This window comes from Staurois parvus, unplaced genomic scaffold (genome assembly GCF_062004578.1).
Source record: "Staurois parvus isolate SC_StPar_1 unplaced genomic scaffold, SC_StPar_1.0 ptg000056l, whole genome shotgun sequence".
NCBI lineage: Eukaryota > Metazoa > Chordata > Amphibia > Anura > Ranidae > Staurois > Staurois parvus.
This window is the reverse complement of record NW_028317852.1, coordinates 578,141-599,797: the sequence shown is the minus strand read 5'-3', so window position 1 is coordinate 599,797 and position 21,657 is coordinate 578,141. Positions and strand designations below refer to the sequence as shown.

Here is a 21,657-nt window from a genome sequence, read left to right as displayed (position 1 = left end):
AATAATATGTCCCCCAGAACAGAAGTGAAACATGCAGCGAGAAGACACACCACAGCAGATCATCAACTGCTGAGTAACCACACTTTAAGCATTAGTGCAAAATACAAATAACATTTTACGCACCTGCCTACAAGTAACCTATGCTAGAATTAAAGGCACTCTGGGACAGGTATTATTATGGTGAAACAGTATCCAACAGGGCAGCAATAAAGGCACTGTTCAGTTGATATAAATCTTAATGGTTGCCTTATCCTATGCTTGTGAAATTATTACAACTACATTTTTGTCTTATCTCTAGGATGACATCTGTTTTCACGGTGTCCTTTCTCCTTTGCTTTGCTTATGGGCATGCTGCTTTTCTGTGTATGCTGACTGAATATACCATGTACGTGGAGAAGGAAGAGTGCAATTACTGCATTGCTGTCAACACAACAATATGCTCTGGATACTGCCCAACTAAGGTACTATCTGTCATGTCAGAACTTCATCCTCTCAATCAACATGGATTATTTTTAATCCTTATGCTGCTAGCATTAGTAAATAGATAGGAAAGTATATTGTATTTACTTGTTTTAAACTTTTTTTTTACATCTCTTCAATTACTTCCTGGTTTCCATGATGTCCTATATCCTAGGATATATGACATCATGCCTGAGCTAAGATTAGATGGATTCCAGGAAGTAAATGTAAAATGAATTATCTGACCTTGCTCAAGATGGCAACTGCCTGAAATGCTAGGGGGTGTTTTTCAAAATGATTTCTCTGCAAAATAAAGCATGGAGACATGGATGGATGGGGGAATTTGCTTTGAATTGCTTTGAATTTTAAAAATGAATTAAATAGCATTTTTGGTTTTCGGTGCTCAGATGATGCAATGCAGTTCCACTTTATTAACTCCTACAACTGAACACCAGTGGGAGATTAAATCTACTGGATGCCAAATGCTTGGGAATGTAGATATAGTCTGTTTAAAATCATGATCTATGATTTTTCTTCTTGTCCTGGTTGCCAGAAGGGATGAGAAAATCTGCCAGAATAATAGAAAGAAATCTTGCTCAAAATTAGAAGTTGCAAACTTTGCAGCAAACTCAAATGAGGTCTATAGGGGAGTAAACCTTGTTATTAAATTCTAGTCATGTGTAGGGCTAATAAGCAAGCTATTGCCAAAAAAAGGACATAAAGGCAGGTACTGCACAAGAGGACATGTACCAGTGCCATAATAAAAGAAAATAAAAATGCAAAAGGACTTTTTGTATGCAGCTTTTAGGGTGACATTGAATAAAAACGCAACTCCTTTAAATTACAAGCTTGGGACATGCCATTAAGAGACAGCCTTTGAGACAGCATACCCTGGCATTGCATATTTAGCTGTGGAATCACCTTCCTGTACAAAAAGCTTGGCTTAAATAACGCATCATCACCCCAATCTGATTAAATTCATAAAAAAAAAAAATGGTACTACTAAACCTGCTTTGACAGACAGAAGTAGCAGTAACAACAGACCTAAAAGCCATAGGCATGTGTCTTTTTAACCACTTGCCACCCACCCACAGTAGTTTTATTGTTGGCAGGCAGCACAGCCAGGCTGGGCAACACACTGGTATGTCGCCTGGCACATGTGCAGGGGCACAATCCAGTGACCGCTGTGTCCTGTGGACACAGCAGATTACAGCACTCGGTACCCAGCCACTATGAGTGGTCGGGGTATCATGTGATAGCTATGATCAGTCATAGCAATAACATGACATATATGTAAGCATACTGACATGAATAGATTTCCATTCATGACAGCTTGATTACTGTTGTGATGCTGTGATTGGCCTACTGTTATCACATGATATATGGCTACCTGTACCATGCAATTAGCTATAGCCAATCACAGCATGTAAACAGTAACTAAGCTGTCATGAATGGGTTTTTATTCATGACAGCTTAAACTATTGCCTATAACAGTGTAAAAAAAAAACCTGATCACCCATACCCCCCCACCCCCGCAGTAGTCACTATAGTGACACTGTAAAAGAAAAACTGTTTCAAAAATTAATAAAATTGTTTTTTTTTACATAGTGTCACAAGTCAGTATCCCTGATTACTGCCACACCAGTCATATGATGATGCTGTAGTACACTGGTGACAGTATGTATAAAAAAAATTGATTTCATTTCTTCATTTTCCAAAAAATTGAGACAAAAAATTACAACTTCAAAAAACTTGCCATGTCTCTTACTAAATACCTTGAATTGTCTACTTTCCAAAAAGGGTCCATTTGGGAGGTATGTGTACTAAAATGGCATTTTAAAGCTTCAAGAAATTAGATCAGTACATCAGAATTGGTCAATTTTCAAGTATACTGTATATACCATAGTTTGTAGACCCTATAGCTTTCACACAGGCTAAATATTATACACTGATTTGGGTTATTTTTACCAAAAACATATAGCAGAATACAGCATATAATGACAATTTGTAGTGGCGTCCACTCACAATAATCCTTTGACATTCCAGATTTTGACAGATGGCTATGGCCAGGTGTTTCATGTTAATGATCTGAAATAAAGGAGAAAGGGGACAACCCTGTCTGATACCATTATTTGATTCAAATAGGGTCTGAGATGATACCATTGGAACGAACCCTTGCAGATGAATAACTATAAAGGGCCAGTATTTTATATAAGAGATTGGGTACAAGGCCCACTTGCTGGAGGGTAAGCCTCAGGAAATCCCAATGAACCTAGTCGAACCCTTTTGGGCATCTGCCTAGATTAAGCAGGCTGGTATATGTTGGTGAAGCCAACCTGATCAAGATGGATCAAGTCAGGGATTAACGGGTCAAAGGTTAGCTATTATTTTGGAAAACAGACAGATGTCAATACTGGTCAAGGAGATGAGGTGGTAGCTACTGCATAACAATGGATCTTTGATCAGATTGGACAGAACAGTTATGTGCACCGCTAGGGCCTGGGGTGTTAAACTTAGAAGCAGAGACCCCCGGAAAAATGTATAGAATTGGGCAGCATACCCATCCGAACCAGGGCTCTTGTTGGGTTTGAGGGAGGCAACTGAAAAACATTGAAAAATGTTTTTTCAAGGTCCTGTAAATGGGAGGGAGTTATAGGTCTGAGAGCCCTAGAGCTGTTCTAGAAATGTAATTGTTAATTTAATCCAGGAGAGTGTCTTGTGGCATTCCAGTTTTTGGCATGTAGGGCTCTAGCTAGCAATCTACCACATTTGTTACCCTCACCATGAAACAGCTTTCGCAATCTGTCTTTGTCTGTCTTTGATTGACTTTCTGTTGAAGTCTAGTTTCTGACAATTGAAGCATAGTAGTCTGAGTTTGAGCACGTTTATGGTATAATTTGAGTTGGGTAATACGAAAAGTTAAGTCTCTAAGTTAACACGAATCACTTCAGTGTTTCCCACTGGATGGGAAGGGGGATAATGTCACTTTAACGGTCAGAGATAAAATGAGAGATTGTCTCTCTGATTTTAGTTATACAAAGGTCATCCTGAAGGAGAGAATCGTCTAATCGTCAAGTCCATTCCTGATGGAATAGGTCTGGTAGAGAGAGGAAAAAGAATACTGGATCAGACCACTTTGTTGATGGTACTCTGCGGATGACTAAATTGAATAACAAGGAAAAAAATCTATACGGGAATAGGAGTCATGGACTGTAGAATAGTAGGTATAGTCTCTATCTGTTGGGCAAAGTATCCTCCAGACATCCACCCTGTGATATTGCAAAAGGAGCTTTTTCACTTTGATAATTTGTGAATAAGAGAACTCCTAACTGTCAATCACAGGGTTAAGAGAACAATTGATGTCTCCAGCTTGGAGGACTATTCCCTCTGCAAAACCCATGAGGGTATGGAGGTAGAGAGTAAATTAGGTAATATGGTCCTGTTTGGGCACATAAAAATTAGCCAGTATGTAAGTTGTACAGCTCAGAGTAAGTTTCATGAATAGGTACCTGCCCTCCGGGTCTGTACAAAAGTCCAGCAAATGATAGTTTAACAATTAAGATCTGGATCTACAGACCTATAAACACAAGGTGTATATCAAAGGCTACTGTATGTAGCTAATCACTGCAAGCTACAGTATCTTTCTCTGTCAGATTTCTCTAACAGTTTAAAAACACACTAACAATATGGCTGCTGTAAGCTTATAAGTAAAAGGGCTGGGTTATGCCTTCCTTCAGATTTTTAGCTTTTGTGTTTTAAACAGGCCACAGACGGGTAGTTTTTTTCTTTTATCTAACGGGTTGAATGAAAAAAACAAACAGATTCCTCCATCCATACAAGCGCAGAGTGTGGAGAAATACCCTCCAGGCTGTGATATTGTATCCTGATAGCTGGACTCACTGCTGTTAGAATACACGGATTGATTGGCTGCAGCTGCTGATCGTCAAGTTTTCCAACATGTCCTTTTGACAGAAGTTGATCAAAGCACTGATTTTGTCAAGCAGGGAAAGTCTTACACCAATTGAAATCCACCCCATCTTTGCTGGACCAGCTAAATTTTGATCCATCCCTGGCCAGCTGTAGCTTAGTAGGTACAAAGTCTATGCATTGCATTACAGGTGTCTCTTATTTCTGGCAACAAACCTGAAATGTTTTTGGCCAAATGCTCACGATTTATGAGCCCAGGGAAACCCAAACCTGATCCTTAGTTGGCAATTGTGCACATTTTCACAGTGTGGAAAAAAATTCCTATATTTACAATTCTGCTAAAAAATATGGACACCTGACAATTGGATTGAGTGGACAGATTTGTTTTGATATGGCAGCTCTATTATACAGTTATGTTTGGTCCACTTGTTGCTCACATCTGTTAATGCACTGACAGTACTTACATACTGTATGTAAAAGGTGTAAAAGCCAAAGGCAAAGCTTGCAAAGTGATGCTGCTGTTTTATAACTCACAGAAACATATATTTATAGCTATACATTAGTGGTAGTTTAATTAAAAAGAAAACATTTTTCTTGTCTATTTTAAACTAATCAATCCTAACGGCTGCAAAAACTAAGCTGGACATTATTGTTCCTTGTGTTTTTGCACTGTGGGCAGCACAGTGACTAAATGGTTAGCACTTCTGCCTGGCAGTGGTAGGTCTGTTGGTTCAAATCCCAGCCACGACTCCACCTGCCTGGAGTTTGCATGTTCTCCCTGTGGCTGCGTGGATTTCCTCCGGGTATTCCAATTTCCTCCCACACTATAAAGACATGCTGGCAGGCTAATTGGCTCCTGTCTAAATTGGGCCTAGTGTGTGTATGTATGAATGTGCGTTAGGGACCTTACATTGTACACTTTATGAGGGTTAGGTACTGATGTGAATTTACAGTATACACTCATCAGCCACTTTATTAGGTACATCTTGCCCCCCTTATGCCTTCAGAACTAAATTAATTTTTTGTGGTGTAGATTCATCAAGGTGTTGGAAACATTCCTCAGAGATTTTGGTCCATATTGACATGATAGCATCACGCAGTTGCTGAAGATTTGTTGGCTGCACATCCATGATACTAATCTCCCGTTCCACCACATCCCAAAGGTGCTCATTTTGTGACCTGGTGCATTATCCTGCTGGAAGTAGCCATCAGGAGATGGGTACACTGTAGTCATAAAAGGATGAACATGGTCAGCAACAATACTCAGGTAGGTCATGGTATTTAAACAATGCTCAATTGGCGCTAAGGGAACCAAAGTGTCCCAAGAAAATATCCCCCATACCATTATACCATCACCACCAGCCTGAATTAATGATACAAAGCAGGATGGATTCATGCTTTCATGATGTTTACGCCAAATTCTGACCCTACCATCTGAATGTCGCAGCTGAAATCGAGACTCATCAGACCAGGCAACATTTTTCCAATCTTCTGTTGTTCAATTTTGGTGAAAGCCTGTAGCCTCCATTTCCTATTCTTAGCTTACAGGAGTGGCTCGACAAGGTTCGACGTGTTGCATGTCCAGAGATGGTATTCTGCACCTTGGTTCTATACCATGGTTGTAAAGAGTGGTTATTTAAGTTACTGTTGCCTATCTATATTCTTGAACCAGTCTGCCCATTCCCCTCTGACATTAACAAGGCATTTTGGTCCACACAACTGTTGTTCACTGGATATTTTCTTTCTTGGACCATGGGAATGCAGGCCGCACATTATCCCTCATCCCCGAAATAACTACACTTATTTAAATTTAAATAATGACACACTGTAAGGGATTTCCAGCAAGAAGAATTGCAATCGGATATGCGCATGCTCATAGGAATTCCCGCAGGAGAATTGCCGGTTGTGCGCATGCGTGCAGGAATGCGTGATCGCGCACACACGCACGATGAAGATTGGCACCAGATGGCCTATTTAAGGAGTGCCTCTACTCATGTTCAGTGCTGACTGGTCTTCAGCTCCCCCGTGTCCTGCTTGTTCCTGTATGATTCCTTTTTTGCTGACCCGGCTTGTTCCTCACCTGACTCTGATTGCTCTCCTGATACTGGTTCCTGACTTCAGCTCTGCTCCTGACCTTGGCTTTTCCTTCTGATTCTGTACCGTGCTGCCCAACTGGTGATGACCCTGGCTATTCCATGACATTGCTCCTGTCTCTTGTCCTCACTACCTGCCTTGCTCTGGTGCATGCCTGGCAATCTGCAAAACCTGCTGTGCCTACTACTACTGTACCAAAATCAGAGGATCATCAGCCTTCCAAGGTCTTCATCTGCAAGAGCTGCAAACAATAACTACTGGCACTCTTGTTCCCCTGGGTCCTAGACTCCCTCTGTTCCTACTCCAGCGGGGTCAGGGCTAGTGACACAAGTGAGGCCGACCTCTTCATTTCAGTCTCCCATCAGGTACGTGACAGTACCAGTCAGCCAATGATGGAGTCTGAAAGGGAGGCCTCTCCACTGGGGGACATTTGCCAAGCAGTAGCTGCCTTGTTTAACTTGGTGCAAGATCTGCAGAGAAACTTTGAACACATGGAGAGACAACTGCTAACTGACTCTAATGACCTCACAGACAAGGATCTTACTGCAGCCTTAGATGCAACCACTCAAACAGAGACCAGTATGATCTTTGGAGCCCCTGCCCTACCGGAACCCCGGGTGCCTACGCTTGAGTTTTTTACAGAAGACCACAGGAAGTTCAGAACTTTTCTGAACTCCTGCGAGTTATATTTTTCGCTGCTTCCAAGGACCATTACATCACCAAGCACCAAAGTGGGATTCATCATCACACTTCTTAGGAATGAACCCCAATCCTGGGCACACCACCTTCCTGAGCAACATGATCCGGCTCTAACTTCAGTGGACTCTTTTTTCACAGCAATGGCACAAATCTATGCTGATCCTTTCCTGCACCAAACCGCTGAATCTATGCTTAGTAAGCTGCAGCAAGGCCAATCTCATTGGAACGAGTCTGCTCTCTGCTACCAGTTCCGTCTTGGTCTTTCTGACACCCTGAAGGATGAGCTTGCCCGAGTGGGGGTACCAACCAGGCTGGAGAACCTGATAGACCTGACGATCCACATTGACCGTCAGAATCAGGAGAGACAGGGTGAGAAAACTAACGGGGAGATTCTGATATGTTCAGAAATAGGGACCCCTGTGCCCTCTATGAATGCTGTTCCATTGCCCACTAAGCCATCTAGGAGGAGCTTTTGGAGACCATAGTTATCCGCGGCAGAATGCATTCGACAACAGAAGTCCAACCTCTGCCTCTACTGTGGTGATGCAGGTCATTATATAGTGACATGTCCAATAAGACCTCATAAGCCCTCTTCCAACTGGCTTTATATGATGCATCCCCAAAGAACAAGCCGAACGCATCTCTCCTTCCCTCTTCAACTACAACTGGTCGAAAGGACGATCACAGTCCCGGCCATTATAGACTTGGGCGCTTGCAGTTGTTTTATGGATGCTAACTTCGCTACCCAGAATAAGTTTCCACTCCGTACCAAGGCACAAAAGCTTGCAGTTCATCTTGCAGATGGGTCCGGTATCAGTTCTGGCCCTGTGACCCAAGAGACCATGCCAATGTTATGCTACTCCTCCTCAGGACAACAGGAATTTCTGTGTCTGGATATCATTACGTCCCCGATTTTTCCAGTTATTCTCGGCATGCCCTGGCTAAGAGCACAGAACCCAACCATCAATTGGTTGTCTGGAGAGATCCTCTTCCCTTCGGAGTATTGTCTGAATCACTGTATCCCTAAAGAAACAAGTGCAGCAACTCCTCTTCTCAGTATTCACTCTGATCCCGAGACCATGAAATTCGTTCCTGTTGTATACCATGAGTATCTGGATGTATTCAATAAAAAGAGCGCCGATACTCTTCCTCCTCATCGTTCCTATGATTGTACGATTGAGCTCCTGTCCAGCACCGAAATCCCTTTCGGACGAATTTACCCCCTATCCGAAGCCGAATTAGAGGTCCTCCGGGGTTATATTGATGAGAGTCTAGAAAAAGGGTTTATTCGGCCTTCTACATCACCAGCAGGAGCTGGCATCTTCTTTGTTGAGAAGAAGGATCACACCCTCAGACCTTGTGTGGACTACCGTGACCTAAACAAGATAATGGTCAAGAATCGTTATCCCCTTCCTCTAATTCCCAAGTTATTCCAAAGGCTGCGAGGAGCATGTTTCTTCTCAAAACTGGATCTGAGGGGCGCTTACAATCTAGTAAGAATTCACAAAGGTTACGAATGGAAGACGGCCTTTCGAACCCGATTCGGGCATTTTGAATAGTTGGTGATGCCTTTTGGTCTCTGTAATGCCCCAGCAACCTTCCAACATCTCGTAAACGATATATTTCAGGACTATTTGGATCTATTCATAATTGTTTACCTGGATGACATCTTAATTTTCTCCAGTTCAATAGAAAAACATCGGGATCATGTGAAGAAGACTCTGGATAGATTAAGCCAACATCACCTTTACGCAAAGGCCGAGAAATGTGAATCTGAGAGATAATCTATCCAGTTCCTGGGACTTGTAATCACCCCCGAGGGCATCTCTATGGACCCCCAAAAGGTGTCCTCCGTCTTAGAATGGCCCATTCCAGGAGACAGGAAAGCAGTGCAGTGTTTCGTAGGATTCGCAAATTTCTACAGGAAATTTATCAAAAACGTCTTTGGGATCATCGCACCAGTAACACAGCTCACCAGGCAGCATATTCCCTTCAAGTGGACTCCTGAGACCCAAGCAGCCTTTGAGCAATTAAAAACCCTGTTCACCTCCGCTCCTATACTGAAGCACCCAGACCCTGCTCTAGCCTTTGTCCTTGAAGTAGACGCTTCTGAGAATGCTGTAGGAGCCATCTTGTCACAGAGACAGGGGCTCAAATCCCTTTTGCACCCTGTTGCATTTTTCTCCAGGAAATTAAATGTCTCTGAAAGGAACTATGATGTGGAAGACAGAGAGCTGCTAGCCATCAAGGCAGCACTTGAGGAATAGCGATACTTACCGGAGGGAGCATCCCATCCTATCCTCATCTTCACAGACCATAAGAACCTTGAATATCTGAAAACGGCAAAATGCCCAAGGCCACGACAAGCAAGATGGGCACTCTTTTTCTCCCGCTTTGTCTTCCATTTGATGTACCGTCCTGGATCAAAAAACCTAAAGCAATCTGCCGTATGTTTCCCGACCCAATTGTACAGTCTGAACCTGACATGATTTTGCCAGCCAAGAATTTCTTACTTCTCCAGACAGACCTTGTAACACAAATAAGAGAAGTAGTGGATAATCATTCACCTCCCATAGATATGCATCTGCAGCTAAAGGATGGTCTGTATTTTCACAAGGAACAAATCTTTGTGCCCGAAGAAATCAGAACTTTTATCCTCAAAAGATGCCACAAGCTCCTTATGGTGGCCAAACTCAATAAAGGATTGCCAGGACTATGTGAGATCTTGTACAGTCTGCCTTAGAAACAAGTCTGACAAAGCCAAGACCTGGGGCCTGTTGGAAACTTTGCCCGTACCGGAAAAACTTTGGAGTATGATCTCCATGGACTTTATTGTGGAACTTCCCCCATCGGAGGGATTCACCACTATTTTTGTAGTGGTTGACCTCTTGTCAAAGATGGCCCACTTCATTCCCTTGAAAGGGACTCCTTCCACCATGGAAACTGCTTCTGCTTTTATTAAAGAGATCGTAAGATGGCATGGCGTTCCTAATAATATTGTATCTGAACGAGGAGTACAATTTACATCCAAGTTTTGGAAAGATCTGTATGAGGAATTAGAGATCGAGTTACCCTTCTACTCTGCGTATCACCCACAAACAAATGGACAGACGGAAAGAACGAACCAATCTCTGGAGCAATACCTCAGATGCTTCTCCTCATATTCACAGGATGACTGGGTATCTCTCCTTCCATTAGCTTAATTCGCTTACAATAATTCCATTCACTTGGCTACCAAGCAATCCTACTTTTACTCCAACTATGGATATCACCCCTCCTTCCTTCCGGAAATACCAGTGGAACCCGCTGTCCCGGAAGTACAAGAAAGGATGGAATTCCTCAGGAGGAACGGCAAAATATTGCAGAAAACTATTTCCGAAGCTCAGGCGAGTAACAAAACATTTTTGGACAGAAGGAGAAGGGGCAACTTAAAACTGAAACAAGGGGATAAGGTCTGGTTATCCACGGCAAATGGATGAAAAAAAATGAAATTAAGTTGTCCTTCAAGAAAGCTTGGTCCAAGATACCTGGGACCATTTACTATCAAGAGAAAGGTTAACCCTGTAGCTTTTGAATTGAAACTACCCGGTAATATGAAGATCCACCCGGAGTTCCATTGCTCCTTGCTAAAACCGCATATCCCAAGTGGATTTCCGAATCGAGATCCGGAGGCACCTGCTCCATTGCTGGTTGAAGGAAATGAAGAATACGAGGTTGAGGCTATTTTGAATTGTAGGAAGAGGGGCGGACAGACCCAGTTTCTCATCAAATGGAAGGGTTATGGACCAGAGGATAATTCCTGGGAACCATCCACTAATGTCCATGCCCCATGGATAGTTCAAGCCTACCTCCATCTTCACCCTGAAAAACGAGCCCTAGTGAGCATCCAGAGGCTGCCCCTAAGGGGGGGGCAATGTAAGGGATTTCAATCAAGAAGAATCGCGATTGGAAATGCGCATGCACATAGGAATTCCCGCAGGTTGTGCGCCCGGTTGTGCGCATGCTCGCAGGAATGCGCGATCGCGCACACACACGCATATGTGCACATGCACAGTAAAGATTGGCACCAGACGGCCTATTTAAGGAGTGCCTCTGCTCATGTTCAGTGCTGACTGGTCTTCAGCTCCCCCGTGTCCTGCTTGTTCCTGTGTGATTCCTTTGTTGCTGACTCTGATTGCTCTCCTGATACTGGTTCCTGACTTCGGCTCTGCTCCTGACCATGGCTTTTCCTTCTGATTCTGTACCGTGCTGCCCGACTGTTGATGACCCTGGCTATTCCATGACATTGCTCCTGTCTCTTGTCCTCACTACCTGCCTTGCTCTGGTGCACGCCTGGCAATCTGCAAAACCTGCTCTACCTACTACTACTGTGCCAAAATCAGAGGATCATCAGCCTTCCAAGGTCTTCATCTGCAAGAGCTGCAAACAACAACTACTGGCACTCTTGTTCCCCTGGGTCCTAGACTCCCTCTGTTCCAACTCCAGTGGGGTCAGGGCTAGTGACACAAGTGAGGTTGACCTCGTCATTTCAGTCTCCCATCAGGCACGTGACACACACACACGTTTCTTCTTTTGGCATAAAATTTTGGCTGCGGCACTTTTATTGGTAAATACACATAACATAAATTAAATTTGCAATATAATTTATTCAAAACTCTTACACTTTAATTATCAACCATTTTAGGACTCGAGCTATCTGAAATAATTCTATCAATAAGTTCCCACCAGCCGAACTATTTACAATGTCCGGCCTACCCAAGAGCCGCAGGCCAGTTCTATACTATTTTGTAATCCTAAATTATAGATGTCTATACCCACGTCCGATAGATGTACACCGTCTGAACGATAAGTGCCACTAACTCCTCTTTCTAGATGTTTAGTCGTATCCTAATTTTTTCCAACTTTTTTAATTGAGGATTAACTAACCATACAAGTCTAGGGACTGTTTCTGAAAAGATAATGGTAGTATTCGGGGATGATAAGGGGAAACAGTGTATGTCCCGTTTCATCATGAACATTAGTCCTGGAGTTTTCTCATTGCCAATGTCATTTCCCCCAAAGTGTATGATTAATATCTCAGGTGCAGGCCAAACTTCAAACAACCTAGAAAGATGAAAAAACAAGTTAAACCATTTAAGACCACGTATTCATTTTTCCATAAAATTTAAATTTTTGCAGGATCCATTGTTAAATTAGCTGAATATGAACACTGAGCAGCTCTTTTCAAAGCACAGTAGACAAATGATTGTCCCAGTATCCATATACAGTGGGGATCGAAAGTTTGGCCACCCCAGCTAAAAAGTTGTATTAATGTGCATAAAGAAGCCAAGGAAAGATGGAAAAATCTCCAAAAGGCATCAAATTACAGATTAGACATTCTTATAATATGTCAACAAAAGTTAGATTTTATTTCCATCATTTACACTTTCAAAATAACAGAAAACAAAAAAATGGCGTCTGCAAAAGTTTGGGCACCCTGCAGAATTTATAGCATGCACTGTCCCCTTTGCAAAGCTGAGACCTGCCAGTGTCATGGATTGTTCTCAATCATCATCTGGGAAGACCAGGTGATGTTAATCTCAAAGGTTTTAAATGCCCAGACTCATCTGACCTTGCCCCAACAATCAGCATCATGGGTTCTTCTAAGCAGTTGTCTAGAAAACTGAAACTGAAAATAGTTGATGCTCACAAAGCTGGAGAAGGCTATAAGAAGATAGCAAAGCATTTTCAGATGTCAATATCCTCTGTTCGGAATGTAATTAAGAAATGGCAGTGGAAGCTAAAGCAAGATCTGGAAGACCAAGAAAAATATCAGAAAGAACAGCTCGCAGGATTGTGAGAAAAACAATTCAAAACCCACGTTTGACTGCACGATCCCTCCAGAAAGATCTGGCAGACACTGGAGTTGTGGTACACTATTCCACTATAAAGAGATACTTGTACAAATATGGTCTTCATGGAAGAGTCATCAGAAGAAAACCTCTCTACGTCTTCACCACAAAAATCATCGTTTGAACTTTGCAAATGAACATATAGACAAGGCTGATGCATTTTGGAAACAAGTTCTGTGGACCGATGAGGTTAAAATTTAACTTTTTGGCCGGAATGAGCAAAGGTACGTTTGGAGAAGAAGGGGCACAGAATTTAATGAAAAGAACCTCTGTCCAACTGTTAAGCATGGGGTTGGATCAATCATGCTTTGGGGTTGTGTTGCAGCCAGTGGCACAGGGAACATCTCACGAGTAGAAGGAAAAATGGATTCAATAAAATTTCAGCAAATTTTGGATGGTAACTTGATGCCATCTGTGAAAAAGCTGAAGTAAAAGAGAGGATGGCTTCTACAAATGGATAATGATCCTAAACACACCTCGAAATCCACGAGGGATTACATCAAGAGGCGTAAACTGAAGGTTTTGCCATGGCTTTCACAATCTCCTGACCTCAACATAATTGAAAATCTATGGATAGACCTTAAAAGAGCAGTGCGTGACAGACAGCCCAGAAATCTCAAAGAACTGGAAGACTTTTGTAAGGAAGAATGGGCAAAGATACCTCAAACAAGAATTGAAAGACTCTCGGCTGGCTACAAAAAGCGTTTACAAGCTGTGATACTTGCCAAAGGGGGCAGTACAAGATATTAACTCTGCAGGGTGCCCAAACTTTTGCAGACGCCATTTTTTTGTTTTCTGTTATTTTGAAAGTGTAAATGATGGAAATAAAATCTAACTTTTGTTGACATATTATAAGAATGTCTAATCTGTAATTTGATGCCTTTTGGAGATTTTTCCATCTTTCCTTGCCTTCTTTATGCACATTACAAATTTTTAGCTGGGGTGCCCAAACTTTCGATCCCCACTGTATATCTTCTATCATTGGAAGAATTAAACAGACAGGTTAGGTCTAACATATAATTGGAAACGTTGGGACTCCCATCTACCTAATTTTTTTATTATTTCATCACCCAAGCTCATTTTTGCAGCTTCCGTAGCTGCGCCTATTGTAAACGAATGAGATGTGAATTTAAATCGTATAAGACCTAATTTTTTAATGCCTTTTTTAAATATGGCTTTAAATTGATACTTAGTTAAAGGTGATGCATCAGCATGCACAAGAAAAAGTCTGATGACCGATCTAATATTCAAATACTTTTTTACCATGACGAAAGGGCAAATATCCATGTCTCCACAAGTACAAAGATTGATCCATTTTCCTCTTCCAGCCTGATCTGTTTTTGAAAATGGAATAAACAAACTAATTCCATTTTCCAAAACAATCACATTTTGTAGCAGTAGACCAGACACTGTCTTTTTATTTGGGGGCAATAGTTCTGATATGCGTAATGCTCCAAAAAGTGCTAGAATAAATGCCACGTTAAACACTATAGTTTTGAATTCTGAAAAACAAATTTCTTTGGTAATCCTACATAACTTTTTTAACAATTCGATAGATATGGGACTTCTTGTGTCTGGAGAATAATGCTGTTTTTTATATCCCTTGAGCGCTTGTTTCACCGAAAAGAATGACGTCCATGCTGGAAAATTATTTAACTTGAGGAAAAATGAAACTCCTGCTAGAATTTTAACTTTATGGCTATAAGCAAAATTCAGGTGTATTAACGAGCACAAAAAAGAACGAATTGTATTCTCAGATGGGGAATCGAACTGAAAACCCAATTCTCTGGAAAACTGCTTCCATTTATTCCGTGAAGATGAATATGCAACCCATGTGTTGTTAGATACCAAATTTTTTATGGCCTTTATCACTAAGTTTAAATCAGGTTCCACAGGTGATCTGGGCATTCGAAACCTTTTAAATCTGCTGTCGGAAATAATTGTCTGAATCTTGATATCTAAAATCAAGATAAGGCGTCAGCTATTTGATTTTCTTTACCTGGAACATATCTTGCTTTAATCCAAATATTATGTTTTAAACATTTCAAAACTAAATATCTAAGCAATTTTACCACAAAAATTGACCCAGATGATAAACAATTTACTGCATACATAACCCCTCTATTATCTGTCTCTACTAACAGCCTTTTGTTGGAAAAGTGCTCTCCCGATAATTCCAACGCTACTATTAGAGGAAATAGTTCTAGCAAAACTATGTTCTTTGTTGCGTTCTTTCGAATCCGTTTTGACGGCCATTTACCACAACTCCAATGAGATTTCCATATTGCCACAAAACCAAATGAGCCGGCTGATCAGTGAACAATTCAAAATCAGTTGCAAAGATAAATTCATCCTGAAAAAACGAACGACCATTATACTCCTCAAAAACCATACTACTAAATCCTCCTTTATTTCACAGGTTAATCTTACATGTGAAAAAGGAGATTTTAAACCCAAAATCGCTAAATAAAGCATACGCAAAAAAATGTTTCCCACTGGCATTATTCTAGATACAAATGCCAGTAGGCCTAATAATGGCTGTAACTCTTTTAATACTTTTTTTCTTCTTAAAAAACCCATGATCAATTTTTTCAAATTTTTCTCTTGGCAGTCGAAATTCAAATTTTTCTGTGTCTATCAATATACCTGAAAATTCCAATTTTGTGGTTTGATAAATCGTTTTTTAGTTTGCTAATGATATACCAAAATGCTGCGTTACCTTACTGAACATTTGCAGCATGTCTACACATAATGTCAAAAATGATGGGCCTATAAACAAAAAATCATCCAGATAATGAGTTATCCCATTCTGGCCTGATTCTTTTTCAATAGCCCATTGTAAGAATGTTGACATTTTTTTTAAATGCGCACAAGACAGTGAACAGCCCATTGGTAATCTTACTCACCATTTCCACAAGATGCCGCTGTTTTGCTTTCTGGATCCACTGGAGCCCTGTGCTGACCTCTGCTGCCACCACTGGATAAAGTCAGTATTGCATGCACAGGCTCGTTTCTCTTCGGGCTTTCCCAACTCAGATCGTGTTGAGGTTGTTGCTCAGCAACCGCTTTGGAGGCCGCAGCCTCACTTTCAGCTCCGAGGGATGCCGCTTGACTGCCACGCCTACTTACTCTTCCCGACGGCGAAGGAATCCGCCTCTTCCTCTTCACACGCTGGCTTGCTCTTCCGACCACCGCTTTTCCCGATGCCCAGCAGGACTATTCTTGCCCTGCTGATGATGCCGGACAACCGCTGGGACCACGCCAACTCCCGCTCTTCTGTGACAGGCTCCATTCGGCCGCTCTTCCTCTGCCAGCACTTCGCTTCGGTGAGTTCTCCAGCCCCTGTTCTGTGTCTTCCCGCTCTTGCTCCTGCCGCTCTTCTCCTTCGGCTGCCATATCAAGGCAGCACCAGGGGCGGACTAACAACTCATGGGGCCCCCGGGCAATAGGGGATCATGGGGCCCCTGTGCCCTTGCCCACACTCAAACCACACCCAAAAAAGCCTATGAAAGGTGTCACGATCGCATGATCGCCACCACCAACATGCGACAATCTCACGACCGCGACCACCAATACATCACGATCGTCAGACCCCAGACCTTTTCACCAAACTCGTGACTGAAGGTCCGGCTGATCCAGACGATGTGATGTGCGTAACAATGCCACACTCAGCTGCGCCCTGCACAACGGTTGTCCAGCTAATGGAACGCAATCGACGCACCGGCAGCCTGAATGCGCTTCTTACTGGGTTGGGTTAATTACTCAACCAACCCTTCACACTGCCACCACCCCTTTTTGTACAGAGAAAGGGGAAACTCTCTTTATCAAATATACACTGTAATGGTTGAAAAGTCTACTGTCCAATACGGTCACCGCAGGCCGATTGGGCAGAGGATTAAACAAACACAGTAGCATCTCTTCAAAAGGCAGGAATTCGTAAATTGCAATTAAGCGCTTTAGAAACAGTTTAACACTTTCAGAAAGAAAGATTTATTACTAAAAGAGTCAAACAGGTGCAATAAAATATTTACAGAAAAAAGATGTAACTAAGATATATATATATATATATATATATATATGCATAGAAAACAGCACAGCACAGCAAAGAGATAACAGGGAGAAGTTAAAAGGTTAAGTTACTTGCCATGTTAAGCCTTGAGGTAGCAGATCCAAGTTACAGAGCGAAAGGGTCTTTGATCTCCCGGGTGGTATATTGATGTTAAAATTGGGAGATGTGTTTTGCTTACCTTCAGGCCTACAGCCTGTGTTTTTTAAAGTCCCCCAGCAAGGGGGGTGGCTCTGAGTAACTGGCCAATCTCTGTTTAGGGAGGGATGTCAGGTGGACTCTGAATTAAAACCAACAGCTTCATAATCCATGATATGAAACATAGGGGACAACTGACTTGAGGAATGTTCATTTAATTCTGTCACCTTCTCGTTGGTTTTATGAGGTTACAATTTCTTTCAAGTCCTGGGACAAGCTGCCTTATCTTGGTTAGGAGGCGCGAGTTTGCACAGGCCTTGGGACAACCAGGCTCTGGCTTCATGGGGGGCTTTGTAGCTCTGGGCCCCCTGCGGTTCTACCTGCCCCTGACTTTTAATACACATCTGTCACTGTGCCTCTCAGGAAGGGAGGGGGAAGGAGAATAAAGGATTACTTTTAATAAAAAGGGGGACTCTGCGTCCATCTCTGATTAGCAAGTTTGCTACAAAAGGTACCAGGGGCATCTCATGGGGCCCCCTACTGACCCCGGGCCCTCGGGCAGTGCCCGAGTGCCTGAATGGTCAGTCCGCCCCTGGCAGCACAGCAGCCATTCTTCTCCTCCACTGCTCCCGGCTCGCTCCAAAACTTGCCTCATGAGGGTCTTCATGGTCAGGTTTAGCGCAAACGGGCTCCTTAGTATTATAGCCCCCTGGAGCCTGTTGGCCAACTCTGACCAACAGTGACAATTCTGTCACGGAGTGCCCTTTTATATAATGATCCCAAAAAAATTCCGGAATGTTCAAGGTCACGTGATTTTTCCCGCTTTTTCCAAGGTCACGTGGTTATTCTCTTCCCACTTTTTTCCCCTGTCAAATTTCTTAAAGGTGCCCTAACCTAATTTCTACTTATTCCTGAGGAGAACATTTTCTTTTATTAAATTAAGGGATGGCGTCCGCATGCCCATGCTTTCGGGCTCATATGTTGGAGCCCTTTTTCATACTCTGTAAACCCTAGAGAAAATCCCAGTATATCAGCAGTTTTTTAAATACTCAAACCAGGCCGTCTGGCACCAACAACCATGTCACATGCAAAAGCACTTAAATACCCTTTCTTCCCCATTCTGATGCTCAGTTTCAGCAAGTTGTCTTCACCACGTCTAGATACCTAAATGATGCCATGTGATTGGCTGATTAGAAATTTGTGTTACCAAGCAATTGAATAGGTGTACCTAATAAAGTGGCAGGTGAGTGTATATATGTAAAGCACTGTGTAAATTGATGGCACTATATAAGTACCTGTAATAATTATAAGTAACTACTTGTTTTCTTAAAGTGGTTGTAAAAGCTGAAGGTTTTTACCTTTGTGCATGCTATGCATGAAGGTAAAAAACCTTCTGTGTGCAGTAGTGTCCCAGCCCCCCAACACTTACCTGAGTCCCATTGCGATCCAGCAATGTGAATGACAGCCTTGGCTGTCCCGTGTCTCTGCCTCCTCATTGGCTGAGACAGCAAGCAGGAGCCATTGGCTCCCTCTGCTATCAATCAAAGACAATCAGCCAATGAGGGGAGAGAGGAGGTGGGGCCAAGCTGCAGCTCCTTGTGTGAATGTACATACAGAGCAGTGGGTGCCCCTATAGCAAGCTGCTTGCTGTGGGGGCACCCAACAGGAGGGAGGAGCCAAGAGAGCCTGCGGGGGACCTGAGAAAAGGAGGATCTAGGCTGCTTTGTGCAATACCACTGCACACAGTAGGTAAGTATAGAAATGTTTGTTATTTTAAAAAAAAAGAACCTTTAGAATCACTTTAATGAGTTTAATTTGATAATCCTTAAATACAACAAAGCTCAATGCACCTTCACCAGTAATACTTGTTTTGTTTTCCTTCACAGGATCCTAATATGAAGGGAAATTTGCCTGAGATCAATCTAAATCAGAACGTCTGTACATACAGTGACTACACGCTCAAAACTGTTTCAATTCCTGGCTGCCCAGTGCATGTCAATTCACGCTATACCTACCCTGTAGCATTGAGTTGTAGGTGTGACAAATGTAACACAGACTATATTGACTGTGTACAGGATAGCTCTGAGTCTAATTACTGTACAAAGCCAAGGATGCCAAAAGATTTTCTCTACAATTATGCCAAAAAAATAATTGGGCATAAGTTTAAGTAAACCTGTTGTAAGGGAACACTGCATAAACCAGCATGCCTCTGCAACAGCAGCTGCCATGGGGTGCCTTAACATACCCTCTGCTTGGCAAACGTAGCTCCAAGGAGTCCTCACATCTGGGCCATATACAGAGAACCATCTTCACATGCTGTGTTCCTGATCAATTCACAACAAATTCAGCATCTGCATTTTGGAGCACCCTAGGTACAAGCGCTTCAGGGTATGCGTCAACAGCTAATGGTTCCTGCCGTTGCATATTCTTGCTGGTTCATGCAGGCTTACTTTAACAGATTTTAAAAAATATATGCCAGTATGCATTTGTTTAGAGTAGCAGATGAGTGTTAAATATATTGTTATTAGTTATACAGTTTCATCGTTTAAAACAATTAGATGAAATATACTGTTTAACTTTTCTTTTACCGCAGAAAGTTGAACTAAAGTGTATATGTACGATCAAACTGCTTCTCTCCAAATGTGTTTTACAATTTCAGGAATATATACATATTTTCATGAGCTTTCTCTGGCTACTAACCGCAAATCCTTAAAGCGGTATTAAACCCAAAACCAAAAATGGATTATAGTACAGCTTACCAATCATTATCTGTGGTGGCTGCATTGGATTTCCTTTTTAAGTTTTTTTCCCCTCTGTTTTCACCTCGCGATCTGGCCAATAACACACCTCCTTTATTAGAGTCCCCCCATTCTGGATGAAGGAGCACAGGGGGCACCTTTGGAGAGCAGCATTGTCAGTCTGGGGAGAGTGTTAGATGGACTAGCAGATTTAGATACACTAACAAATTGAAGCCAAAGTCCAGCTAACACTTTATAAAAACAACAAATAAATAAATAAAAGTAAAGGTAATAAAGGTCACTGGTAAATGGTCTGATTCATCCCTGTAACTGCTGCATCCGCAAGAGACCTTGTTCTTCTAAAAAATAACAGACTTACTGGCTAAATCACCAGATGAAAATAGGAAAAATAGAGCCTAAAAAAGACAACTAGTACAGTAAATACATTTAAGTATAGGTAAGCTGCGACATAATAAATGTTTTCTTTTGGGTTTATTACTGCTTTAATATTTTGTTCCTGATTTAGCAATGTATCATGCATACAGTGTATCATGGCAAAATATATGGCTAAATTAAAACTCAGATAACTACATTTTTTTTTCCCTCTTAATTTTATCTGTACATGTTCTCTCCGAGTTCTTGGTTGTTCCCTTCATTTAAGTCCTCATGCACACTTGATGTTTTTACAGCTGCTGTTTCTGGCTTTTGATGTTTTTTTCTACACCTAGTAAACCCCCCCAGCATGTTATCCTATGTGTCCATGCACACATAGACTGTAATCGACGTTTTTTTGCTGGAAAAAAAAAACAGGATTAGTGGGTTTCTAGAGGGGTTTTTTAGCTGCAACGCTGAAAAACATGGCAAAATGCTGCAAACCAGCATTTTTGGACTTTTTTTTATTTAAAAAAATGCTAAAAACCACTGTAGCACACCCTTGGGTGATGCTTGGCTAGATATATAGGTTCAGCTCCCACCTGAATCTGGTGACACCTCTGATTATACCCAGAACACTTCGACACTCTAAGAATATTTTTTATGGGTTTTATTGAAGAAGACAAACCCTGAAAAAGAACTAGCTGATTTAACACAGGTAAGTTACATAAAACACAGATACCACTTTGCATAACACAGTTAGTAAGAAATCACTCTTCACTTGCCAAAGACTCCAAAAACTGACTAGTATCACATGAGAGTGACATTGACATATGAAACAATAACTGTTAATGAGATTTAGCAGATTTAGCAGCTTATTGACATTTGCTATAGCAGTACTATCTAGAGCAGAAATATCCTACCTAACCACTGGCCAGTGGGATGAAACTTAAAGTCTCTCAACGTTGGGGACCTTTAATCAATGGAAAAGCGCTCACTCTCTAAATGGGAGAGTATTTGTAATCCAAGGGTAGCAGGATAGCACAGTCTCCTTTAGGCAGAATCTTCCAGTGAACATTGCAATAGAAAAGCAACACTTCAACAAAGTCTTTACCATACAGGTGAAATCCTGATGCATTGACACTTGCTCAGTATATTCAGAGCAGCAAGCTTCTGTGGGGATTTGGAACTAAAACACACTCTTCAGCCACAGCACAAATTTTGAGGTGACAATAACCAGTTATATACAGAGACAGAGTTCTCTCATCAATCA

General features: G+C 41.9%; 1 protein-coding gene across 1 annotated transcript; it reads left to right on the top strand.

Annotated features, from left to right (window-relative positions):
* Positions 1-254: 254 nt before the first annotated feature.
* On the top strand, positions 255-20,604 carry TSHB (thyroid stimulating hormone subunit beta). The gene is made up of 2 exons (XM_089668364.1): positions 255-461; positions 19,161-20,604. Exons 1-2 carry the CDS (start codon positions 255-257, stop codon positions 19,443-19,445), a joined length of 492 nt encoding a protein of 163 aa, XP_089524490.1. The 3' UTR covers positions 19,446-20,604.
* Positions 20,605-21,657: the final 1,053 nt, after the last annotated feature.